The sequence below is a fragment of the Triturus cristatus genome, chromosome 7 (assembly GCF_964204655.1).
Source record: "Triturus cristatus chromosome 7, aTriCri1.1, whole genome shotgun sequence".
NCBI classification, from domain to species: domain Eukaryota; kingdom Metazoa; phylum Chordata; class Amphibia; order Caudata; family Salamandridae; genus Triturus; species Triturus cristatus.
The window spans coordinates 1,873,261,254-1,873,287,075 of NC_140590.1; the positions used below are offsets into that span (position 1 = coordinate 1,873,261,254).

Genomic DNA, 25,822 nt, shown 5'->3' on the forward strand with positions numbered 1-25,822 from the left:
GTGTGCCTTGTATTCCTTGGGAGTGTCATGCTCCAACATGTGTGCCTAGTTTTACTTTGGGAGTGTCATGCTCCAACCTGTGTGCCTAGTTTTACTTTGGGAGTGTCATGCTCCAACCTGTGTGTCTTGTATTAATTGGGAGTGTCATACTCCAACCCTTGTGCCTTGTATTCCTTGGGAGTGTCATGCTCCAACCTGTGTGCCTTGTATTCCTTGGGAGTGTCATACTCCAACCCGTGTGCCTTGTATTCCTTGGGAGTGTCATGCTCCAACCTGTGTGCCTTGTATTCCTTGGGAGTGTCATGCTCCAACCTGTGTGCCTTGTATTCCTTGGGAGTGTCTTGCTCCAACCTGTGTGCCTTGTATTCATTGGGAGTGTTATGCTCCAACCTGTGTGCCTTGTATTCCTTGGGAGTGTCATGCTCCAACCTGTGTGCCTTGTATTCCTTGGGAGTGTCATGCTCCAACCTGTGTGCCTTGTATTCCTTGGGAGTGTCATGCTCCAACCTGTGTGCCTAGTATTCCTTGGAGTGTCATGCTCCAACCTGTGTTCCTTGTATTCCATGTGAGTGTCACACTCCAACCTGTGTGCCTTGTATTCCTTGGGAGTGTCATGCTCCAACATGTGTGCCTTGTATTCCTTGGGAGTGTCATGCTCCAACCTGTGTGCCTTGTATTCATTGGGAGTGTCATGCTCCAACCTGTGTGCCTTGTATTCCTTGTGAGTGTCATACTCCAACCTGTGTGCCTTGTATTCCTTGGGAGTGTCATGCTCCAACCTGTGTGCCATGTATTCCTTGGGAGTGTCATGCACCAACCTGTGTGCCTTGTATTCCTTGGAGTGTCATACTCCAACCTGTGTGCCTTGTATTCCTTGGGAGTGTCATACTCCAACCTGTGTGCCTAGTATTCCTTGGGAGTGTCATACTCCAACCTGTGTGCCTTGTATTCCTTGGGAGTGTCATACTCCAACCTGTGTGCCTTGTATTCCTTGGGAGTGTCATGCTCCAACCTGCGTGCCTTGTATTCCTTGGGAGTGTCATGCTCCAACCTGTGTGCCTTGTATTCCTTGGGAGTGTCATGCTCCAACCTGTGTGCCTAGTAATTCTTGGGAGTGTCATGCTCCAACCTGTGTGCCTTGTATTCCTTGGGAGTGTCATGATCCAACCTGTGTGGCTAGTTTTACTTTGGGAGTGTCATGCTCCAACCTGTGTGCCTTGTATTCCTTGGGAGTGTCATACTCCAACCCGTGTGCCTTGTATTCCTTGGGAGTGTCATGCTCCAACCCGTGTGCCTAGTATTCCTTGGGAGTGTCATACTCCAACCTCTGTGCCTTGTATTCCTTGGGAGTGTCATGCTCCAACCTGTGTGCCTTGTATTCCTTGGGAGTGTCTTGCTCCAACCTGTGTGCCTTGTATTCTTTGGGAGTGTCATGCTCCAACCTGTGTGCCTTGTATTCCTTGGGAGTGTCATGCTCCAACCTGTGTGCCTTGTATTCCTTGGGAGTGTCATGCTCCAACCTGTGTGCCTAGTATTCCTTGGAGTGTCATGCTCCAACCTGTGTTCCTTGTATTCCTTGTGAGTGTCATACTCCAACCTGTGTGCCTTGTATTCATGCTCCAACATGTGTGCCTTGTATTCCTTGGGAATGTCATGCTCCAACCTGTGTGCCTTGTTTTCCTTGGGAGTGTCATGCTCCAACCTGTGTGCCTTGTATTCCTTGTGAGTGTCATACTCCAACCTGTGTGCCTTGTATTCCTTGGGAGTGTCATGCTCCAACCTGTGTGCCATGTATTCCTTGGGAGTGTCATGCGCCAACCTGTGTGCCTTGTATTCCTTGGAGTGTCATACTCCAACCTGTGTGCCTTGTATTCCTTGGGAGTGTCATACTCCAACCTGTGTGCCTAGTATTCCTTGGGAGTGTCATACTCCAACCTGTGTGCCTTGTATTCCTTGGGAGTGTCATACTCCAACCTGTGTGCCTTGTATTCCTTGGGAGTGTCATGCTCCAACCTGCGTGCCTTGTATTCCTTGGGAGTGTCATGCTCCAACCTGTGTGCCTTGTATTCCTTGGAGTGTCATGCTCCAACCTGTCTGCCTTGTATTCCTTGGAAGTGTCATACTCCAACCTGTGTGCCTTGTATTCCTTAGGAGTGTCATGCTCCAACCTGTGTGCCTAGTTTTACTTTGGGAGTGTCATGCTCCAACCTGTGTGCCTTGTATTCCTTGGGAGTGTCATACTCCAACCCTTGTGCCTTGTATTCCTTGGGAGTGTCATACTCCAACCCATGTGCCTTGTATTCCTTGGGAGTGTCATGCTCCAACCTGTGTGCCTTGTATTCCTTGGGAGTGTCATGCTCCAACCTGTGTGCCTTGTATTCCTTAGGAGTGTCATGCTCCAACCTGTGTGCCTTGTATTCATTGGGAGTGTTATGCTCCAACCTGTGTGCCTTGTATTCCTTGGGAGTGTCATGCTCCAACCTGTGTGCCTTGTATTCCTTGGGAGTGTCATGCTCCAACCTGTGTGCCTTGTATTCCTTGGGAGTGTCATGCTCCAACCTGTGTGCCTAGTATTCCTTGGAGTGTCATGCTCCAACCTGTGTTCCTTGTATTCCTTGTGAGTGTCACGCTCCAACCTGTGTGCCTTGTATTCCTTGGGAGTGTCATGCTCCAACATGTGTGCCTTGTATTCCTTGGGAGTGTCATGCTCCAACCTGTGTGCCTTGTATTCCTTGGGAGTGTCATGCTCCAACCTGTGTGCCTTGTATTCCTTGTGAGTGTCATACTCCAACCTGTGTGCCTTGTATTCCTTGGGAGTGTCATGCTCCAACCTGTGTGCCTTGTATTCCTTGGAGTGTCATACTCCAACCTGTGTGCCCTGTATTCCTTGGGAGTGTCATACTCCAACCTGTGTGCCTAGTATTCCTTGGGAGTGTCATACTCCAACCTGTGTGCCTTGTATTCCTTGGGAGTGTCATACTCCAACCTGTGTGCCTTGTATTCCTTGGGAGTGTCATGCTCCAACCTGCGTGCCTTGTATTCCTTGGGAGTGTCATGCTCCAACCTGTGTGCCTTGTATTCCTTGGGAGTGTCATGCTCCAACCTGTGTGCCTAGTATTCCTTGGGAGTGTCATGCTCCAACCTGTGTGCCTTGTATTCCTTGGGAGTGTCATGCTCCAACCTGTGTGCCTAGTTTTACTTTGGGAGTGTCATGCTCCAACCTGTGTGCCTAGTTTTACTTTGGGAGTGTCATGCTCCAACCTGTGTGTCTTGTATTCATTGGGAGTGTCATACTCCAACCCTTGTGCCTTGTATTCCTTGGGAGTGTCATGCTCCAACCTGTGTGCCTTGTATTCCTTGGGAGTGTCATACTCCAACCCGTGTGCCTTGTATTCCTTGGGAGTGTCATGCTCCAACCTGTGTGCCTTGTATTCCTTGGGAGTGTCTTGCTCCAACCTGTGTGCCTTGTATTCATTGGGAGTGTTATGCTCCAACCTGTGTGCCTTGTATTCCTTGGGAGTGTCATGCTCCAACCTGTGTGCCTTGTATTCCTTGGGAGTGTCATGCTCCAACCTGTGTGCCTTGTATTCCTTGGGAGTGTCATGCTCCAACCTGTGTGCCTAGTATTCCTTGGAGTGTCATGCTCCAACCTGTGTTCCTTGTATTCCATGTGAGTGTCACACTCCAACCTGTGTGCCTTGTATTCCTTGGGAGTGTCATGCTCCAACATTTGTGCCTTGTATTCCTTGGGAGTGTCATGCTCCAACCTGTGTGCCTTGTATTCATTGGGAGTGTCATGCTCCAACCTGTGTGCCTTGTATTCCTTGTGAGTGTCATACTCCAACCTGTGTGCCTTGTATTCCTTGGGAGTGTCATGCTCCAACCTGTGTGCCATGTATTCCTTGGGAGTGTCATGCACCAACCTGTGTGCCTTGTATTCCTTGTGAGTGTCATACTCCAACCTGTGTGCCTAGTATTCCTTGGGAGTGTCATGCTCCAACCTGTGTGCCTTGTATTCATTGGAAGTGTCATACTCCAACCTGTGTGCCTAGTATTCCTTGGGAGTGTCATGCTCCAACCTGTGTGCCTTGTATTCCTTGGAAGTGTCATGCTCCAACCTGTGTGCCTTGTATTCCTTGGGAGTGTCATGCTCCAACCTGTGTGCCTTGTATTCCTTGGGAGTGTCATGATCCAACCTGTGTGCCTAGTTTTACTTTGGGAGTGTCATGCTTCAACCTGTGTGCCTTGTATTCCTTGGGAGTGTCATACTCCAACCCGTGTGCCTTGTATTCCTTGGGAGTGTCATGCTCCAACCCGTGTGCCTAGCATTCCTTGGGAGTGTCATGCTCCAACCTGTGTGCCTTGTATTCCTTGGAAGTGTCATGCTCCAACCTGTGTGCCTTGTATTCCTTGGGAGTGTCATGCTCCAACCTGTGTGCCTTGTATTCCTTGTGAGTGTCATGCTCCAACCTGTGTGCCTAGTTTTACTTTGGGAGTGTCATGCTCCAACCTGTGTGCCTTGTATTCCTTGGAAGTGTCATGCTCCAACCTGTGTGCCTTGTATTCCTTGGAAGTGTCATACTCCAACCTGTGTGCCTTGTATTCCTTGGGAGTGTCATGCTCCAACCTGTGTGCCTTGTATTCCTTGGGAGTGTCATGCTCCAACCTGTGTGCCTTGTATTCCTTGGGAGTGTCATGCTCCAACCTGTGTGCCTTGTATTCCTTGGGAGTGTCATGCTCCAACCTGTGTGCCTAGTATTCCTTGGAGTGTCATGCTCCAACCTGTGTTCCTTCTATTCCTTGTGAGTGTCACGCTCCAACCTGTGTGCCTTGTATTCCTTGGGAGTGTCATGCTCCAACATGTGTGCCTTGTATTCCTTGGGAGTGTCATGCTCCAACCTGTGTGCCTTGTATTCCTTGGGAGTGTCATGCTCCAACCTGTGTGCCTTGTATTCCTTGTGAGTGTCATACTCCAACCTGTGTGCCTTGTATTCCTTGGGAGTGTCATGCTCCAACCTGTGTGCCTTGTATTCCTTGGAGTGTCATACTCCAACCTGTGTGCCTTGTATTCCTTGGGAGTGTCATGCTCCAACCTGTGTGCCTTGTATTCCTTGGGAGTGTCATGCTCCAACCTGTGTGCCTAGTTTTACTTTGGGAGTGCCAGTAATTCCAACCCATGTTTCAAGTGTAACCCCTGGAGTGCCAGTAACTCCAAACCATTGTTCGAGTGTAACCTTGGGAGTGCCAGTAACTCCAACTCACGTTTCAAGTATGACTCTTTACACCATTAGCACAAGTCATACATTATTCAAAATATGCAATCAGTCATAAGCAACACACAAAACCTGTGGTGTATTCTGAGATTTTTTATATATAGATTGCGTCACTCATATATATACCCAAAATCAAGTGGTGCTCAGTGATAAGGTCCGTGATATGTACAAAGGGCTTTAAAACCTTGAAAAAATTCTGATGGCTGGAAGACAAGTATTTATAGTAGATCTGCGAACTGAATCCGTTAGTTTTTCGCAGGCTCTGGTAACTGGTCCAGGGGATAGTGTCGACGTTTCAACCCAGATACTGCACTAAACTACAGATCTACTATAAATGCTTGTCTTCTGGCCATCAGAATGTTTTCAACGTTTTAAAGCACTTTGTACATATCACGCACTATATCACTGAGCACCACTTGTCACCGTGTCACAAATTGTATTTCACTTTGTACTTTAACTGCCTTTCAAAATGTTTTTGGGTATATATATGAATGACGCAATCTATATATAAAAAATCCCAGAATACCCCACAGGTTTTGTGTGTTGCTTATGACTGATTGCATATTTTGAATAACGTATGACTTGTGCTAAATGGTGTAAACAGGCTTTTATCACCCGACAGAACCATTGTTTCAGTGTACTGATGAGGCCCGGGTTGAGTTCACGAAGTGACAAAAAAACAACACATAGTTCAGCAAGCGACTGATTGCAATGGCTTGCTCCGTTCGCGCTGGTTTTTAGCCCCAGGTGTTTGTCATGCGCTGTACGAGAGAGTAAAGAGAGGGGAAGATTTTCCTTTACTTCTGACTACACTTGTTCTATTTCACATGATCAATATATCCTGGTCAGCTGAAGAAAAGTCTTACTCCAGGTGAGATAAGAAGGTGGCTGGAGTTGAAACTAGGAGGAGGGGCTAGTGAGAGCTAAAGCAGTGCAGATTTTAGCGACAACTGTGGTGTAGTGCAAAGCGTGGGCAGGCGCTGCCGAGCTCCACAGACATTCAGGACACTGTAAGCCAGAGACTCAAGAAGGGAACAAATCTAGGCAGGGGAGAGCGGGGCCTACACCCAGACCGGAAGTAGGAAGAGAGGAGTTTGTGGACTATTAGTAGCCATAAGAGCCTGGCAGGCAGGGCCTGTGGGAGGTACTGACTGTGTTTAAGTTTGTGTGGTGACATCATATGGAGGCCATCCATGTCACACATGCACAGTGAGGTCAGATCCCCTGTGCTGTGGGTGTGTGACCCTGTGCATAATGTAGCCAGAAGTTACTTTAATTTTCTGGTTCTGTGATGACAATCAATATCACTTTACTGTGCTGTTCATTGAAGAACACAAAAATTCATGAAAGTTTGGAGTAAGGTACAAATCCTGCCACAGCACGAGGACTCCTGCTTCTTCCTACATTTAAAACTAATGCGAGCATAGTCAGCACAGAGCACAGCCTGACTGTGATAGTACTGTCTTGAGATAGATCAGTCACCCACGTCTGTGTTAGTACTTTCTTCGGATAGCTCAGTCACCCCAGCCTGGGACAGTACTATCTTGGGATAGTTCAGAGGCCTCATTCTGTGTTAGTACTCTCTTGGTGTATCTTGGTCACTCTATTCTGAGTTAGTCCTCTCTTGACATAGCTCAGTCACCCTTTCCTGGATGAGTATGCTCTTGGAATAGCACAGTCACCCATGCCTGTGATTGTACTCTTTTGGGATAGATCAGTCACCCCATGTGTTTGTTAGTACTCTCATGGGATAGCTCAGTCACCCCAGCCTGTGTTAGTACTCTCTTGGGATGGCTTAGTCACCCATGTCTGTGTTAGCACTCTCTTGGGATAGCTCAGTGAACCCAGGCTGTGTTAGTACTCTCTTGGGATTGCTCAGTTGTTCCATCCAATGTCAGTACTCTCCTGGGATAGCTCAGTCACCCCAACCTGTGTGCATACTCTCTTGGGATAGCACAGTTGCCCCATCCTGTGTTAGTACTCTCTTGAGCTAGTTCAGTTGCCCCATCCTGTGTGAGCAGTCTCTTGAGGTAGCTTAGTCACCCTTGCCTGTGTTAGTACTCTCTTGGGATAGCTCAGTCACTCTATCCTGAGTTAGTCATCTCTTGAGAGGTCAGTGCCTTTAGTCCCCTATGGGTGAGTAGTCACGCTCTACAATACTCCTGATTTTCCATCACCCTACCCTTGGTTAGTATGCTTTTAGGATAGCTCAGTCAACCGTGCCTGTGATAGAATTGTTTTGGGATAGCTCAGTCATTCCATCCTGGTTAGTATTCTCTTGGGATAGCTCAGTCATCCATACCTGTGTCAGTACTCTCTTGGGATAGCTCAGTCACCCATGCCTTGATAGTGATTGCTTGGGATAGCTCCGTTGCCTCATCCTGTGTTAGTCTAGGAATAGCTTAGTCACCCCATCCTGTGTTAGTACTTGTTATGTTGGTTATGTCGTCGTAAATCAGGACGAAGAGATGAGTATTATATTGAAGAAATGGGGTCTTTATTCGCCGATGCACGCAGGCACAGGAAACCGTGGCGATCAGGTCCGGAGGTCCCAGCACAACTGTCGACCTCCGAACCTCATCACCAGAACCTGGAATATACACAGTAGAACATTCCAATAGAGAATACAACACATCTTCCCTCTTAAACACCAAAACAAAATAGCTCCATAATTAAAAGTAACAATCAAAACTAATAAATTAAACAAAACCAAAACAAATAGATAATTGTAATACATAGTCTTTCAAATAATGAGGAACACGAGTGACTCTTGTGCTACCTCTAATATCCTGAACTGAAGGTGAAACTTCCAAACTCTCCCTTCTTTCCGGAAACAACACATCTGAATTATTATTCACAATAGATTGCTCATCATTAACAATATCCTGTGCAATAACATTATCATTACTATTTGTATTACCATGACTAAAAGAGCATTGGAAAAATGAAGATTAGAAGAAAAATGTTCATTTGGATGATTCCCACCAGCAGACTTAAAATGAACATCATTCTTTACCAAAACCACATTCCTTTTGCTCCACCATTTTCCATTTTCAACTAGAACTGCATGTTTGGTGACTTTGACAATGCGAGTAGTAGGAAAAAACTTAGACTTACTGTTTTTTTAACCAAGCGGTCTCCTAACCTTGACCAAATCCCCAATCATAAAATGAAGATCTGTCACTTTTTTATTTGCATCATAAGCCAATTTCATTTTACCTTGAGCCTTTTCTACAGAAGGACGTACTTGTTTAATATCTGGTAAGTTACAAGCAGAATTGGTTTGTTCCAATACCCAGAAAGGCGAAAGTTTGGATGACCCATAATGTCCTTTAAGAAGAACGAAGGGTGGTATTCCTGTGACAGAATGAGGAGTATTATTATAACTCCATAGTCTTTCTGGAATCGCTTCATGTATGTTCTCACCTTGAGAAGACGCAAGCTGGATAGTCTCTTTAATCATATTGTTGACCCTTTCCACCATCCCATTACCTTGTGGACTGTACAGGGCAACGGTCAGATGTTTAATTCCCAAATCTTCCAGGAAATGTGAAACAACTTGAGATTTAAACTGGACACCGTTGTCTGAGACTAACCTCTAAGGAATACCCTCACGTCGAAATAAATCCTTGAGTAAATCAATTACAGCTAAAGTAGAGGGTTGGGGAAGAAATTTGCACTCTACCCATTTTGAAAAATAATCTACAACAACTAAAGCATATCTTAAATTAGAGTCAATATTATACATGGGACCAATAAAATCAATGCCTAGCTTTTCCCATGGACCATCAGGGAAGTCAACAGGGTGAAGAGGTGTATTCCGCACTTTTAAGGACTTGTCGGACATAGAACAACTAGTACAATGACCAACAAAATTTTCTACCTCAACATCCATCCCGGGCCACCAACAAAATAGTCTTAATCGTTTTTTAGTACCTGTCATGCCAAGATGACCCTGGTGAGCAAAATTGATTAACCTAAGTCTGAGTTTTGCAGGAGGAATTAGAAGATTACCTCTCAAAACAATATCACCTTCAATGGTGAAATCCTCTTTCACTTTATGAAAAGATCTTAAACCTTCACATAACGTTCTTTCATGTGGCCAACCATTGACAATGAATTTTTTAATTATACACTGCAGATTGTCTGACATGGAGCATTGAATCCATTCAGAATGAGTAATAGCCCCTTCCAATACCACCAAACCATCTACTAAACCTACTACACAGGAAATCAGCGCGTGTATTTTTCCCTCCAGGAATGTGCTTGATTGAAAAATTAAACTCAAACATTTTTGAGAGCAACCTAACTAATCTGGGACTAAGTTTATCATGATCACTCTTAGACAAAAGAAAAACCAGAGGTTTATGATCAATAATCAAAAGGAACTTTCTCCCCCAGAGAAAGGTTTCAAAATGTCTGACAGCCCAAACACAGGCTAACGCTTCTCTTTCTATGGTACTATAATTGTGTTCAGATTGAGAAAGTGACCTTGAAGCGAATCCTATCGTATGTTCAATACCATCCACCAATTGTGTGAGAACAGCACCTAAACCAACACCGCTTGCATCAACTGTGAGAATAGATTGAACATCATCCCTAAAGGAATGTAAAGCAGGGGCTTTTAAAATTAAATCTTTTAAGTTGGAAAAGGCTGCGGCTTGAGTTTCATTCCAACTAAATTCCACATCTTTCTTAAGCAGTTTCTTCAAAGGTTCAGTTTGTAAAGAAAAACTGTCAATAAAACGCGAATAATATTCGCAGAGTCCAAGAAAGGATCGAAGTTGATCCTTATTGATTGGAGTAGGACTGTCCATAATTGCTTTAACCAGATCAGACTTAGGTTGAATACCCATGTCTGAGATATGGTGACCTAAATAATCAATGTTGTTGAGAAGAAACCTACACTTTTCTTTTTTTACCGTAAACTCATTACTTTCAAGAGTGCACAAAACATCACTCAAAATTTGAATATGTTTGTCAGAAGTTTTCGAAAAGATGAAAATGTCATCTTGATATGCTAACACATTCTTTGATTCCCCAAAAAGTTTGAACATCAATTTTTGAAAGTCCGAAGCAGCCGATGCAAGGCCGAAAGGCATTCTCAAAAATTGAAAAGCGCCAAAAGGGGTGCTAAACGCAGTAAGGGAACGTGATTCAATCGCAAGTTCAACTTGGTGATATGCTGATCTAAGATCGATACAAGAAAAGAACTTAGCATCACCTAAACAAGCTAACATTTCTTGAATCTTAGGAAGAGGAAAACAATCAATTAAAATATTCTTATTTAAGGATCTCAAATCAATGCAGAGTCTGATGTCATTGGTATCCTTTTTCTTGGCCACAACAATCGGAGAAATCCATTCTGATGAATCAATTGGTTCAATAACTTTCTCTGAAAATAATTTTTCCAGATGTAGTTTTAGTTGATCTCTAATTGAAAGCGGCACATTTCGTACTTTGTGAATTACTGGTATTGCATCCTTCTTCAATAAAATTTTGTGTTCAAAATTATGGACCAAGCCAAGTCTTTCTTGAAAAAGGGAGTTATGGTCAGACAGAAGCCGTTGAAGATCAATATTTGAGTTGGGGATATCAACCAGGGAAATAGGGCAAGAAGTGCCTGGTCTAAGAACCATTCCAAATTTCCCTTGGTTTTTCCATCCTAGTATATTATATCCTTTCTTTGCTACGTAGATTTTGGTGAAAATAATTCTGTCCTTGAATTTGATATTATCGGAGAAGAACCCTAACATCTTAATGTTATGTCCCCCAGAAGCAATGGTGCGAATATCCGGAGGATTGAGGTGTAAATGTTTCCAATGCTCGAAGAACAGATCATCAGTAATAAAGGTAACCGGCGAACCAGAATCTACAGTCACTTGTAAATCAATATCACTTATAGAAACGTCACATAACGGACCACCATCAGAGGATTCAGAATCAATTGCTAAGACAATTTTTTTTGTACATTTGATAGCACAAACATTGGAATTAGGAACTTGTACTACATTTTCAACAGTTTCAATAGCGGCAATGTTACGAGGTACTTTACACATTTTTTAAAAGTGTTCAACTTTGTTGCAATTAACACAAAGTTTCCCCAAAGCTGGACAGTTTTTTGCATTGGCCCAATGAGAAAATGACCCACATCTATAACAAACATTCTGTTTTTTTGCATCTTGAGTTTTGGTGTAATTATAACCTTTGGATTTGGTACCTATAGCCATCACAGGTTCAATGGAAGTTTCATTTTTATTTAACTCTTTCTGTGCAACGACTGATCTCTCAATCCCTCTAGCCAAATCTAACGTTTCTTCTAACGAGGGATTCCTGAAATAGAGGAGTCTTTCCTGTACTTTTTTATTGAAACAGTTGACTACTAATTGATCTCTCAAATATGAATCAATACTTCCATCAAACTCACATGTGGCTATTAGGACTCTTAATTCGGTTAGGAAAGTGTCAATTGTTTCAAATTCAAGTTGGCGTCTAGTATAAAACTTATGCCTTTCAACTACGACACTTGTTTCCTCTTTAAAATAATTAGAAAGTCTGCACACTGCCTCTTTATAGACATCCCAATCACTCTCATTAGTTTGATTGATAATAGGTAAATGGTCAAATATGCGTTGACCTTCAGAACCTAAATTGTTATACAACAGAGCCAACTTCCTGACCGGATCAAACGTTGTGCCATCCGAGGCTATAATATAGCTAGCAAAACCTTTAAACCATTGTTTCCATTTTATTTTAAATATATCTGGTTCCGCTAAAAAATGAGGAGGAGAAGAAATATTTTGCATGGTGGCCATCAGTAAACCTCAAGAACAACTTACGTATGAAATTACAATCGTTTATAGAATGTGCAATATGAATGAATGCACGTTACAGTGAAAATGCTATGTGCTGAGAAACTACAACTTATAAGATGTGCACAACATCATCATATGTTAAAGTATTGCAGCTTTAAAATTTTATAATGTAACTTTAAGGTGTGCGCATCACCGATAATGCAGAATTTTCTGTGTGCTAAAACTTAGAAAGTTGAATCCTTTTAAAATACTCAGACAATAGATGAGTGGTGTGCGCGTCACCGCACTGATTATTAAATTATGCTAAACTAGAATGAAATGTGACGCATGAATTTCAATGAAAGTGCTTATTCAAATCACAAGGATTGGTGTGGGCATCACCGCGTTGAGACCCAACGTGAGGATTTACTTCAAAATGGAGGCACGTAAGGTTACGTACCGCGACCTCCAGGATGACGCTAACGTGGGAATGAAAAAATGCTGTGAAGCGCGCGTATGAAAATGCTCGCACTAACGCTCAAGGCAAAGCGGTTGTAGTATCAACTTATCCGCACCCACAAGACGGAGGAAAATGTCAAATACGACCTGCCACCAAGATCCTCTCAAATCGTAACATCTCTGATCGTTGTTTCTGTTGAGATTCACGATAGAGATGCCGAAAACACAACGACGATGGCAGAGGTGATCGGCGAATCCCAATCGTCGCCAAATGTTATGTTGGTTATGTCGTCGTAAATCAGGACGAAGAGATGAGTATTATATTGAAGAAATGGGGTCTTTATTCGCCGATGCACGCAGGCACAGGAAACCGTGGCGATCAGGTCCGGAGGTCCCAGCACAACTGTCGACCTCCGAACCTCATCACCAGAACCTGGAATATACACAGTAGAACATTCCAATAGAGAATACAACAGTACTATCTTGGGATATCTCATTCTCCTCAGCCTGTGATAGCACTCTCTTTGGATAGCTCATTCACCCATCCCTTGATAGTGCTCACTTGGGATAGCTCAGTCGCCTCATCCTGTGAGAGTACTCTCCTAGGATAGCTCAGTTGCCCCATCCCGTGTTAGTTCTCTCTTAGGATAGCTCAATCACCCCATCCTGTGTTAGTATTCTCTTTGGATAGCTCAGTTGCCCCATCCTGTGTTAGTACTCTCTTTGGATAGCTCAGTTGCCCCATCCTGTGTTAGTACTCCCTTGGGATAGCTCAGCCACCCCAGTATCTGTAGTACTCTCTTGGGTTAGCTCAGTCATGCATGCCTTGATAGTGCTCGCTGGGGATAGCTCAGTCACCCCATCCTGTGTTAGTACTCTCTTGGGATGGCTCAGTTACCCATGCCTGTGATAGTACTCTCTTGGGATAGCTCACTCACCCATGCCTGTGTTAGTACTCTCTTTGGATATCTCAGTCACTCCAGCCTGGTATAGTATTCTCTTGGGACAGCTCAGTCACCCATGCCTTGATAGTGTTCCCTTGGGATAGCTCAGTCACCTCATCCTGTGATAGTTCTCTCTTAGGATAGCTCAGTCACCCCAGCCTGTGTTAGTGCTTTCTTAGTATAGCTCAGTCATCATATCCTGGGTTGATATTCTCTTTGGATAGCTCATTCGCCCCATCATGTGATAGTACTCTCTTAGGATAGCTCAGTCACCTGTTCCTGTGTTAGTACTCTCTTTGGATAGCTCAGTCGCCCAATCTGGTGTTAGTACTCTCTTGAGATAGCTCAGTCACCTGTTCCTGTGTTAGTACTCTCTTTGGATAGCTCAGTCACCCCATCCTGTGTGAGTACTCTCTTGGGATAGCTCAGTCACCCCATCCTGCGTGAGTACTCTCTTGGGATAGCTCAGTCACCCCATCCTGCATGAGTACTCTCTGGGATAGCTCAGTCACCCTTGCCTGTGTTAGTACTCTCTTGGGATAGCTCAGTCACCCCATCCTGTGTGAGTACCCTCTTGGGATAGCTCAGTCACCCCATCCTGTGTGAGTACTCTCTTGGGATAGCTCAGTCACCCCATCCTGCGTGAGTAATCTCTTAGGATAGCTCAGTCACCCCATCCTGTGTTACTTCTCTCTTGGGATAGGTCCTTGGAGAGAGTGACTGAACCTTTACGACTCAGTATCACAGGTGCTGCTTCTCACAATGTTTGAAGTTATTTCACAGCTAGGTTTGCCCTCCGTTGCTACCCGGCTACGTTCTGCCGCCATTGCAAGTTACACATGACTCAAAATGTCAGCCACTCGACCGCAGAGCTATCCCTATAGAGAGATTACATAGGTTCAGACACTGGAACTACAGCTCGGGTTACAGAGATCTAACAGATACAGATGTTGGCGCATCTGTAAGGTTAAACAGTCCTTCCGGGCTATGGCCTTGGACAGAAACTTGTATTTATGGCCTTAAAACGTCATCGATATAGATGATGCGATGGCGCCAAATAAATCATAAAGAATCACCATAGCAGCAACTGCCCTCTGGCACCAAGCAAACCACAGCAGCAACTGCCCTCTGGCACCAAGCAAACCCCAGTAGCAACTGCCCTCTGGCACCAAGCAAACCCCAGCAGCAATGCATGTCCCCATCTCAGGACAAATTACCTTTCAAAATCATTTTATCCCCAGACACCAGATTGGCATTTCTTGAAAAAGTACAGATTCTAGTCCCGAATTTCAGCTTTTAATTTAAGTAATAAAGACATACTATTTCCAGTTTTTCTTCACAACAGCACTGCCCTGCCTCCTCAAAGTGCCCCAGTCCCCTTGTGAGCGGAGAGAAGACTGTCGTATTTGCCCCATGGCTATCCCCCAGCTACACCGATGCAATGAATGTGAGAGGGCCTTATGACCCTCATAACAGCCCGGTGGGCTCTTATCTAAATCTTTGACTACCCCTCCATGCACCACGATTACCTCTACTGATGTACAAGGTCGCTGTAACAAGTTAGCAGAATATTTCCACGATAAGGTACAGGCGATCTATTCAGCCTTTTCGACAGTCACCACTTCTGACCTTAATGCCTCTCTGCAAGAAATTAGAGATCGCCGAGACCAGAGTCTGGAATCTTTTCCGCCCCTGGATTCAGATATAGTGATGTCCGTACTCAAAAAACTTAAATCAGGCTCCCCTAAAGACCAGGCGCCCCCCACAGTGTTGCACAAGGTGGCCCCAGAGGTAGCCCCTGTTATTGCAACCCTTATTAACTCCTCACTGTCAACAGGCAAAGTTCCTTCACTATGGAAGGAAGCGATGGTAAAGGCCCTGCTAAAAAAACCTGGATCAGATCCGGAGGTAATGGCCAACTATCGCCCTATCTCCCTGCTCCCGGGAATAGCCAAAATAGCAGAGAAGTACGTCAATACTACCCTTTCCACTTATTTGGAGGAACATGACTGTTTGCACTCAACACAGACTGGCTTTAGATCTCGACAGGGCACGGAAACAGCCCTGATTGCCGTTGTAGAGGAGGCAAGGAAAATTATGGACTCAGGTGGATCAGCTGCAATAATCCTCCTTGATCTCAGTGCGGCTTTTGATACCGTCAACCATCAAATTCTCATTACAAGATGTTACGAGATGGGGATGAACGGTACCGCACTGAGATGGATAGCCTCCTTTCTGGAAAGCCGCACATTCCAGCTCTTTGAGGAGAATGCGACTTCTAGGAAGGTGCCTTTGAAGAGTGGAGTGCCTCAGGGCTCATCACTTAGCCCCACTCTTTTTAATATTTATATGTGCCCCTTGGCTAAAATAGTGGAGGCATTCGGCATACAAATTGTTATGTATGCCGACGATACTCAGTTGATTGTCTCCCTTAAAAACTCAGGACATCCAGGAAGTAATCTTTCCAGATGCCTGGAGGAGATATCCGTGTGGATGAAAGAGTCCTGTCTCCAGCTCAATGGATCAAAGACAGACCTTATGCTGCTGGGAAAACCCCTGCCTCCAGACACGCCGTTAGCATGGCCTAGTTGTATGGGAAACCCGCCCAATCCGAAAAAACACATCAAGAGCTTAGGAGTCTGGATTGACGCAAGATTAGACATGAAGACACAGGCTAGCAAGGTAGCTGGGTGCTGCTTCGGGATTTTGAAGTCGGCACGAAAGATCTTGCCTCTTCTCCCATTTCATGCAAGAAGACTACTCCTCCAGGCACTAATATTATCGCGTCTGGACTACGCTAATGCCCTATACTTAGGAGCCCCCCAGTCTACAATATGCATATTACAGAAGGTCCAGAACTGTGCGGCAAGAATTCTCTTGCAAGTTTCGCGGCTAGACTCAGCAAAAAAGGCTATTAGACAATTGCACTGGCTCCCTGTTTTAGAAAGGATCAAATTCAAGGCCCTCTGTGTCACTCACAAGATCATGGCCGCGAATGGACCTCCAATCCTTCGAAAGATAGTTTCTCTATACCAGCCTAAAAGGCACCTTCGCTCTGAAAATAAGCGCCTCGCCATGGTACCGAGAATTGTCAGGACCAGATGTGGAGGTCGCTGTTTCTCCTATGTCGCTTCTAAGACCTGGAACACCCTCCCTGACTCGATCCGTTTGGAGGAGGAATATCTGCCCTTTCGACGGCTTTTGAAGACGCATTTTTTCCCTAAGGTATAATTCTATCTGCCCCCGCCGACTGGTTCTCAGCGCTGGGAGGCCCTAGGGTAGCCATGCGCTCTATAAATGCCTCTTTCATTTCATTTCATGCTGCCCATGTGAGGCTCGTGTGACCTTACATTAGATTCCTGGTCACCTCAGGTCAGCCCCTGCGGACCTCCATACAAACCCCATGAGGAGACTTGCGGGATCCTTGGGGGGCTTTTTGTGGGCTTTGCGTAGCTTCATGTTAAAGACATGTGCCATGTATGTTGGCATCAGGGGAGTACATGATGGCTTTGTGTAATCCACATGTCAGCCTCATGTCAGCCTCATTTTAGCCTTATGTTAGCCTCATGTAAGCATTATCTCAGCCTCTTACTTGGTTTTCAGGTGAGGCCACGTGACCTAACTCATGGCCTCATGTTTGCCTCATTTGAGACTCTTGTATGCACCATGTATGCCTCATCCATGTCATATCAGTCCCATGTCCGGCTCATGTCAGTCTGAAGTGCTCATCATGTCAGCCTCACAGGGGCTCATGTCAGGCTTCTGTGGCCCTTGTGTGGGCCCTGCAATGCCCACTGTGCCATCTTGCTTGTTTCTTACATTTTCTGGACTTTCCCCCTGATTTCTATTTATCTGAGTGACAATCTGTGAGTCCACTGGAGGCATCATCATGACTTATCTCTCAAATATCAGCTTTAAATGTGCCTCCTTCACTTCACCTCACTTCAGATCACACACCTCATGTCACTGTCTCTCTCACTGTCTCTGTCTCTCACTTTACCTCTGCTGCATAATGTCCTTCTCAGGCCTCTGCCTCCAGCAGTGTCACTTGATCCGCCTGTTGGAAGGCGGACCCCGAGGAGTCGGCGAGACCACCAAGGGGGGGCCCTCACACTGTACGAAGTAGCTGAGCGCTGCCGAGAAGTCTCCTGAGAGATCCTTCTCCTATCACGTACTAGCACAGTAACACCACCACACAGGACTCAAGGAGGTTGTCTCCAGACAAGCAATTCTTTATCAGCAATAAAAAGGTTACGAGGTCAATATTTACACGAAGGGATCGAGGGATCCACCAAAAGTCTCAGTGTCTCTTTGGAAGGGTAGGGGTAGCGGGACAGTCTTTGGCAGGAGTGCGGTACGAGGGTACCTGGGGCCCAGTTCTTATCCTCAAGCTGGAGGACCTCCGATCTCGGAGGGGTCGAGCCGCGACGGCGTCAGCAGGGCTCTGGCGTACAGTTCGTGGAGAGCCGCGATTCAATCAGCAGGGCTCTCAAGATGGTTTCTGCTTGGCTCGAGCCGCGACGTCGTCAGCAGGGCTCCGAGGAAGGTTTCAGCGAGGTTGGGCCGCGACAGCGTCAGCAGGGCTCCGATGTTCCAGGTGGCTTTAAAGGGTTCACAAGAAGGAGCCGCGACGCAGTCCGCAGGGCTCGTGATGGTTCCGACAAGAGTTCTTCTCCGTAGGGTCAGCCGCGATTCAATCAGCAGGGCTCTCGACTCCGGGATACAACTGCCGAGCTGTGGTGGGGTCACCCCAGATATAGGTCTGGAGCCCTTTGATGTCCGGACCTATGCGCCCGAGGGGGCGGAGTGGCTGGGTGGAGGTGGCCAGACGCCCAGCAGGAGAGGCGCCAGGCCCATGGGAGTTGCAGGGCGATCACACCTCGAGAGGGGAGGACAGTTGGGGGTCCCATTGATACTGTCCTCCGCCGGGGGCGATGAATGGTTCCTGCGGCACCCCCTGGCTAGTTCGTGGTGCCTCGATGTCGGGGCTTCGCTGGGGTCGAGGCCGGGTTGAGCGGGGTCGCGCCGGCTGGTGCACGGTGTGACGTGGAGGCCAACAAGATGGCGGAGCCACGAGGAGTATGCGACCACGTGCAGCTCCGGGTGAAGGGCCTTGGTGCAGTTCAGACGGGTGGCCCGTGAAGGCCGGGGCGGGGAACGGCCACAATCCAGGGGGTTAAGGACCACGCCGCGAGGCCGGGTCCAACAGGCGTCCCCCCCAGCCGAAGGCATGGAGAGTCACCCATCTCCTTGGGGATTCTCCTCGTCAAGGCGGAAGAAGCGGGACAGGCCGTCGGCGTTGGCGTGGTCATTGCCGGGCCGGTGTTCGACGTCAAAGTCCATCCCTTGTAGCGAGATGGACCATCGCAGCAGCTTGGGGTTCTCGCCCCGCATTCGCATTAACCATTGCAAGGGCCGGTGGTCGGTCTGGACCCGGAAGTGGGCGCCAAAGAGGTAGGGCCGGAGCTTCTTGAGGGCCCACACCACAGCGAAGGCCTCGCGCTCAATAGTGCTCCAGCGTTGCTCTCGGGGCAGTAGTCGTCGGCTGATGAAGGCCACTGGTCGGTCGAGCCCCTTTTCGTCAGCTTGGGATAGGACGGCCCCGATCCCATACTCGGAGGCGTCCGTCTGTACCACGAACTCCTTCTGGTAGTCCGGGGCCTGCAGCACCGGAGCAGTACACATGGCTGTTTTTAGGGTGTCGAAGGCTGTTTGGCAACGGGGTGTCCAGTGTACCTTCTTGGGCTGCTTTTTGGACGTTAACTCCGTGAGGGGGCCAACAATGCTCCCATAGTCCCGGATAAACCGCCGGTAGTATCCGGTGAGGCCCAGGAAGGCCCGGACAGCGGTCTGGGTAGTGGGGGGTTCCCAGGTCTTGATGGCCTCTATCTTCGCTTGGAGGGGGGCCACCTGCCCGCTCCCCACTTGATGGCCCAGGTAGGTCACGGATCCGTGGCCGATTTGACATTTGCTGGCCTTGATTGTGAGCCCGGCCTGCTGGAGGGCGGCCAGGACGGCCTTCAGGTGACGGAGGTGCTCGGCCCAGTGGTTGCTGTACACGGCAATATCATCTAAGTAGGCCGCGCTGAAGGCCTCAAGCCCGGCCAAAACCTTGTTCACCAGTCTCTGGAAGGTGGCCGGGGCGTTCTTCATTCCGAAGGGCATCACCCGAAAGTGGTAATGCCCATCCGGAGTCGAAAAGGCGGATCTTTCTTGTGCGCCGGGGGTGAGCTGGATTTGCCAGTACCCGGCGGTGAGGTCCAGCGTGCTCAGGTAGCGAGCGGCCCCTAGGCGGTCGATGAGTTCGTCGGCCCGGGGTATCGGGTGTGCGTCTGTCTTGGTTACTGTATTCAGGGCTCGGTAGTCCACGCAGAATCGCAACTCCGGGGGGTGACCGGGAGCTGCGGCCTTGGGCACCAGGACGACAGGGCTGGCCCACGGGCTGTCGGAAGGCTCGATGACCCCCAGGGCCAGCATCTTCGCTACTTCGGCCTGGATGCAGGCCCGCACTCGGTCAGGCACCCGGTAGGCTCTGTGTCGTATGGGGGGGCTCTCCCCGGTGTCGACGTCGTGGACGCACCAGTGGGTCACCCCCGGGGTGAGAGAGAAGAGGGCTGTGTAGTCCCGCAGTAATTGCTGGCAGTCGTTGCGCTGTTCCGGGGTCAGGGACGAGGCGAGTTGGACCCCTTCGATCGATCCATCGTGAATGTCGGATTGCAAGAGGTCGGGCAAGGGCTCGGAGTCGTCCTCGCCCCCCTCGTCGGTCGCCAGCAGCAGGCTCAGTTCGGTCCGGGCGAAGTGGGGTTTTAGCCTGTTAGCATGTAGGACCCGGAGGGGGTTCCGGGGGGACTCCAGATCGACCAGATAGGTGACGGGACTTTTCTTCTCCACCACCTTGAAGGGCCCGGTCCACTTGTCCTGGAGGGCGCCGGGTTCGACCGGGGCCATGACCCACACTTTCTGACCTGGCTCGAATTCTACAGTAGAGGTGTTGCGATCGTACCACCGCTTCATGTCCTCCTGGCTGGCCTCGAGGTTGGCTTCGGCCATGGCTCGGAACTTGCGGGTCTGGTTTCGGAGGGTCAGGAGGTATCGGTAGACGTCAGGAGGGGCGCCTCGGGGTTGCATCTCCCAGCCCTCCTTGACCAGGCTGAGCGGTCCGCGGACCGGGTGTCCATACAATAGTTCAAACGGGCTGAACCCCAAGGACTTCTGCGGGACCTCCCGATAGGCAAACAGGAGGCAGGTCAGCAGGACATCCCATTTCCGCCTGAGGGGTTCTTCCAGGCCCTGGATCATCCCTTTTAATGTTCGGTTGAACCGCTCAACCAGTCCGTTCCCCTGAGGGTGATAGGGGGTCGTGAACTTGTATGTGACCCCGCACTGTTGCCACAGGGACCGCATGTACCTGGAGATAAAGTTCGTTCCGCGGTCGCTCACCACTTCGCTGGGGAATCCCACTCGGGAGAAGATCCCCATCAAGGCCCGGCCTACCACAGGGGCCGTTATAGTTCTTAGCGGGACCGCCTCCGGGTACCTGGTGGCGTGGTCCACGAGGACCAGGATGAAGCGGTGGCCCAGGGCGGTTTGGGGGTCCAGGGGTCCCACAATATCGATTCCGACCCGTTCGAACGGGGTGCTGACAGCGGGAAAGGGCTGGAGGGGGGCCTTGACCCGACCCCCCGTCTTTCCGCTGGCTTGGCAGGTCTGGCAGGACCGGCAGTGGTTGTCCACATCTCTCCGCATCCGGGGCCAGTAGAAGTGGGTCACCAGACGACTGTACGTTTTGTCTTGCCCCAAGTGTCCGGCGAGGGGCACATCATGGGCCAGGTTGAGAAGGAACTCCCGGAAGCGGAGGGGGACCACCAACACGCGGCTGGCCCCGAGTTCTGCTACTTTCTGTTCACTGTACAACAGGCCCTCGGCCCAGTAGATCCAGTGGGTGCCGGTCTGGTCACCGTTGGCTTGCGCGGTTGCCTGTTGTCGGACCCCTTCGAGAGAGGGACAGGACTGTTGCTCTTGCTGGAACTGCTCTCGGGTGGGGCCCCCTTCGTGTTGCCAGTGCGTCAGCTCTGGTAGGACGCTCGGAGAAGCCATCTCTTCGGGGGAGGATTCGCTGGGCCCAGGGTCGGTGTCCGCCTCCTCCTCGCTGCTGGTGGGAGGGGGTGTGAGCCCCTCGGGTTGGGCGGTCCCGGAGGTCGAGGATGAGCGGGGGGCCTGGGTGGTCATGGACCGGGTGATGGCGCAGGCCCAATCAGCCAGTCCCAACATTCGGAGGTGCTCTCGTCGCTCTACTTGAGCCCAGGGGGAACTTTCCAAGTCGTTCCCCAGGAGACAGTCGACCGGGGCGTCGTCGCGCACTGTCACCTTCAGCAGGCCCGTCACCCCTCCCCACTCGAAGGGGACCAGGGCCATCTGGCATAGGCTTTCACTGTTGTCGGCCGTCCGTACGGGGCACAGCACATTCGGTAGAATCTGTTCAGGGGTCACCAGGTGGCAGCGGACAGCGGTGATACTGGCGCCCGTGTCGCGAAGGGCTTCGGCCCGTTGTCCGTTGACCGTGACCTGCTGCCGGTACTTCTGGGTGTTGGTTGGGATAGGGGCGCAGGGTACCATCTCTCGGCTACCCAGGCAGACCAGGGACATGGCTGCCGGCTCCCACTCAGTGTTCTCTCGGTCGAGGGCCTCCTCTTCTTCTTCTCCTCCCCCCAAGGCGGCGGCTGTCAGCTGCCGGGGTGGGGGCCCGCCGGCCCCGTTTCTTCGGTTCAGAGGGCAGGCCGGATCGCTGGCAAAGTGTCCGGTTTGTTGGCAGCCATAGCAGGTCACTGGGGGTCGTGGTCCGGGTCGGGCCGGGCCCACCCTTCGGGCTAGGCTCGGGGAGAGATGTGGCTGCGGTGGCCCTCGAGGGGGGCTCCTGGGGGCCCCGGCGGGAGGGTCTCAGTTCCTGTTCGGCCCTCCCCCCCCACCGCGCTGGCGTGGGGGTCCGTTGGGGTTCCTCTGGTACTCCCCCATTGAGCTCCGGGGGACCCGGGAGTTGACCCATCGATCGGCCTCGACAGCAAGTTTTCGCGGGTCGGTCATTTTGCTGTCGAGGAGGTGCTGTCTCAGTTCCACGAAGCAATTGTTGGAAAGATGTTCCCACACGATGAGGTCGACCAGCTGCCCGTAGGTGGTTACTTTGCTTCCTTTGATCCACCCTTCTAGGGCCCGACTGAAAAAGTCCACATATTCCACCCATGTGGTACCCGGGATTTTCTTGCAGTCTCTGAACCGCTGGCGGTACATTTCCGCTGTTAGCCCGTAGCGGGTGAGCAGGGCCTCCTTCATGTGATCGTAGGAGGTCATCACCTCCTCCGGTAGCTGGAGCAGCGTGTCCCGTCCTTCACTCAGGAATCGCCCCCACAGGCCTGCGCCCCAGTCTTTTCGGGGCACCCGATGGGAGGTCATGGCCACCTCGTAGGCCTTAAACCATTGTTGGATGTCGTCATTCTTGTAATACTCCTTGACGACCTCTTTCGGGATATGTACCTTGGCCTCGGAAGGCGGTAGAGTGTCTCTAGTACTGGGGGTGTCGGTCCCTCCGTTCTTGGCCTTGATCTCGAGTTCCTTGAGACTGCGCTCGTGCTCAAGAGTTAGTTTCTTTTCCTCCAACTCCCGGTGTCGTCTCTTCTCTTCTATCTCTTCTTGAAGGCGTAGCTGCTCGAGGGCCAGTTTCTTTTCTGCCAGCTGGAGTTCGCCGTCCAGCCGCAGTCGGGCGAGTTCTAGCTCGTGGCTCCGGACCTTTTCCCGCTCTCGTATTTCTTCTTCGGAGAGGCCGGTTTCTAGGCTCTTTCTTCCTCCGGTTGCCGGAGTCAGTGCGGTTGCTGCGGTCTCCGTCAGGGGCAAGGGCACTTCTTCCTGGGAGGGGCCTGCCCCGGCCTCCAACCATGCCCTCAGAGCTTTCTGCATCTCTTCTTTGGTACCTAGGCTGGTGGTTGCAATGCCTTTGTCTTTGCAGAACTGTTTTAGTTCTTTGTGCGTATATTCTTCCAGCCGTTCGGGCTGGAACTCCATTGTCGCGTTGTTTTCCTGGCTGCTCATGATGCTATTCGTTTGGATGGGTAGCTAGTGGGTACTGGCTGGTACGTACTGCGTTCGGCTCGGATCCCGTCGCTGGCCACCAAATGTTGGAAGGCGGACCCCGAGGAGTCGGCGAGACCACCAAGGGGGGGCCCTCACACTGTACGAAGTAGCCGAGCGCTGCCGAGAAGTCTCCTGAGAGATCCTTCTCCTATCACGTACTAGCACAGTAACACCACCACACAGGACTCAAGGAGGTTGTCTCCAGACAAGCAATTCTTTATCAGCAATAAAAAGGTTACGAGGTCAATATTTACACGAAGGGATCGAGGGATCCACCAAAAGTCTCAGTGTCTCTTTGGAAGGGTAGGGGTAGCGGGACAGTCTTTGGCAGGAGTGCGGTACGAGGGTACCTGGGGCCCAGTTCTTATCCTCAAGCTGGAGGACCTCCGATCTCGGAGGGGTCGAGCCGCGACGGCGTCAGCAGGGCTCTGGCGTACAGTTCGTGGAGAGCCGCGATTCAATCAGCAGGGCTCTCAAGATGGTTTCTGCTTGGCTCGAGCCGCGATGTCGTCAGCAGGGCTCCGAGGAAGGTTTCAGCGAGGTTGGGCCGCGACAGCGTCAGCAGGGCTCCGATGTTCCAGGTGGCTTTAAAGGGTTCACAAGAAGGAGCCGCGACGCAGTCCGCAGGGCTCGTGATGGTTCCGACAAGAGTTCTTCTCCGTAGGGTCAGCCGCGATTCAATCAGCAGGGCTCTCGACTCCGGGATACAACTGCCGAGCTGTGGTGGGGTCACCCCAGATATAGGTCTGGAGCCCTTTGATGTCCGGACCTATGCGCCCGAGGGGGCGGAGTGGCCGGGTGGAGGTGGCCAGACGCCCAGCAGGAGAGGCGCCAGGCCCATGGGAGTTGCAGGGCGATCACACCTCGAGAGGGGAGGACAGTTGGGGGTCCCATTGATACTGTCCTCCGCCGGGGGCGATGAATGGTTCCTGCGGCACCCCCTGGCTAGTTCGTGGTGCCTCGATGTCGGGGCTTCGCTGGGGTCGAGGCCGGGTTGAGCGGGGTCGCGCCGGCTGGTGCACGGTGTGACGTGGAGGCCAACAAGATGGCGGAGCCACGAGGAGTATGCGACCACGTGCAGCTACGGGTGAAGGGCCTTGGTGCAGTTCAGACGGGGCGGGGAACGGCCACAATCCAGGGGGTTAAGGACCACGCCGCGAGGCCGGGTCCAACACCGCCCCAGAGAGACACTATCAAGAATGTGTACTTACTCCTGCCCGGGGCTTAATTTGAGCCAGTGGTACCTGGTGCTCAGCACCGGCATTTAATTGTCCACAGCGGCACCTGTGACAGGCTGCCACATGGTGGCGCTGTTTGTCTAAGTCAGAAATGAGAAGAACATCTATTTATTAATTCAACATACAATAAAAATGACTGGTACCTGCTGCCCAAGCCTCTCTTATAGCTCTGGGGCCTGGAATAGTCTGAATGGTCACGCGTGTAGGAGTGCGATGGTTAGTAGCGTGTTGGTGCTGTCACTCGCAGGGGCAACGGGTGGTGCAAGCTGCAGTGGCCCTATGACGAGGCCCCTGACACGGATTGTCTTTGCATGTTATGAACTGCTCCTGCGTGTGCCCTCATGACCCCGATCATCATCCCTGCAACTCTCAGCACTCGGAACACTTAATACGAGTAATCATCATCATCGTCATCATCACTGACCACAGCGCCCCCTTCAGGAGCCTCCACAGCTCTTCACAGCAAACCTCTCTGACTCATCATCACTGTCCACAGCGCCCCCTTCAGGAGCCTCCACAGCTCTTCACAGCAAACCTCTCTGACACATCATCATCATCATCACTGACCACAGCGCCCCCTTCAGGAGCCTCCACAGCTCTTCACAGGAAACCTCTCTTACTCATCATCATCTCCATCATCCAGCAGAATGCACATATTAAACAATCTTTAAAACAAAACTTTGAATCAGACTGATGCGGCCGACGACCATCTCCTCACTGTAATTCTGTGGTTACAATGTAGAGTCAGGAGCCTCTATTTCTTTTAATTTGGAGTTTTTCTAATAAAGTCTAAGGCAGAGAGGCCCTTTCACATGTCATGGGGGGTCTTAGGGTGTCTGAAAGGCAACTCCACACTTCTTACCCAGACGGTAGAGCACGATGTTTATGAATATGTTGACTGCAATCATCACTCCCAAGGTTATCGCCTGCCTCCTTAGACGAGGGATCTCCTCACCACCTGGAGAAGAAATCACAGAATCCTTCATTTAACT

At 49.9% G+C, this 25,822-nt stretch overlaps 1 protein-coding gene across 1 annotated transcript in view; it reads right to left on the reverse strand.

Moving 5' to 3' along the window:
• LOC146813561 (uncharacterized) overlaps window positions 1-25,822 on the reverse strand; it is a 467,883-nt gene that overhangs the window by 214,807 nt on the left and 227,254 nt on the right. The window contains exon 3 of the mRNA XM_085615444.1: window positions 25,693-25,788. Within this exon, the coding sequence (XP_085471570.1) occupies window positions 25,693-25,788 (96 nt within the window). The remainder of the gene's footprint in view (window positions 1-25,692; window positions 25,789-25,822) is intronic.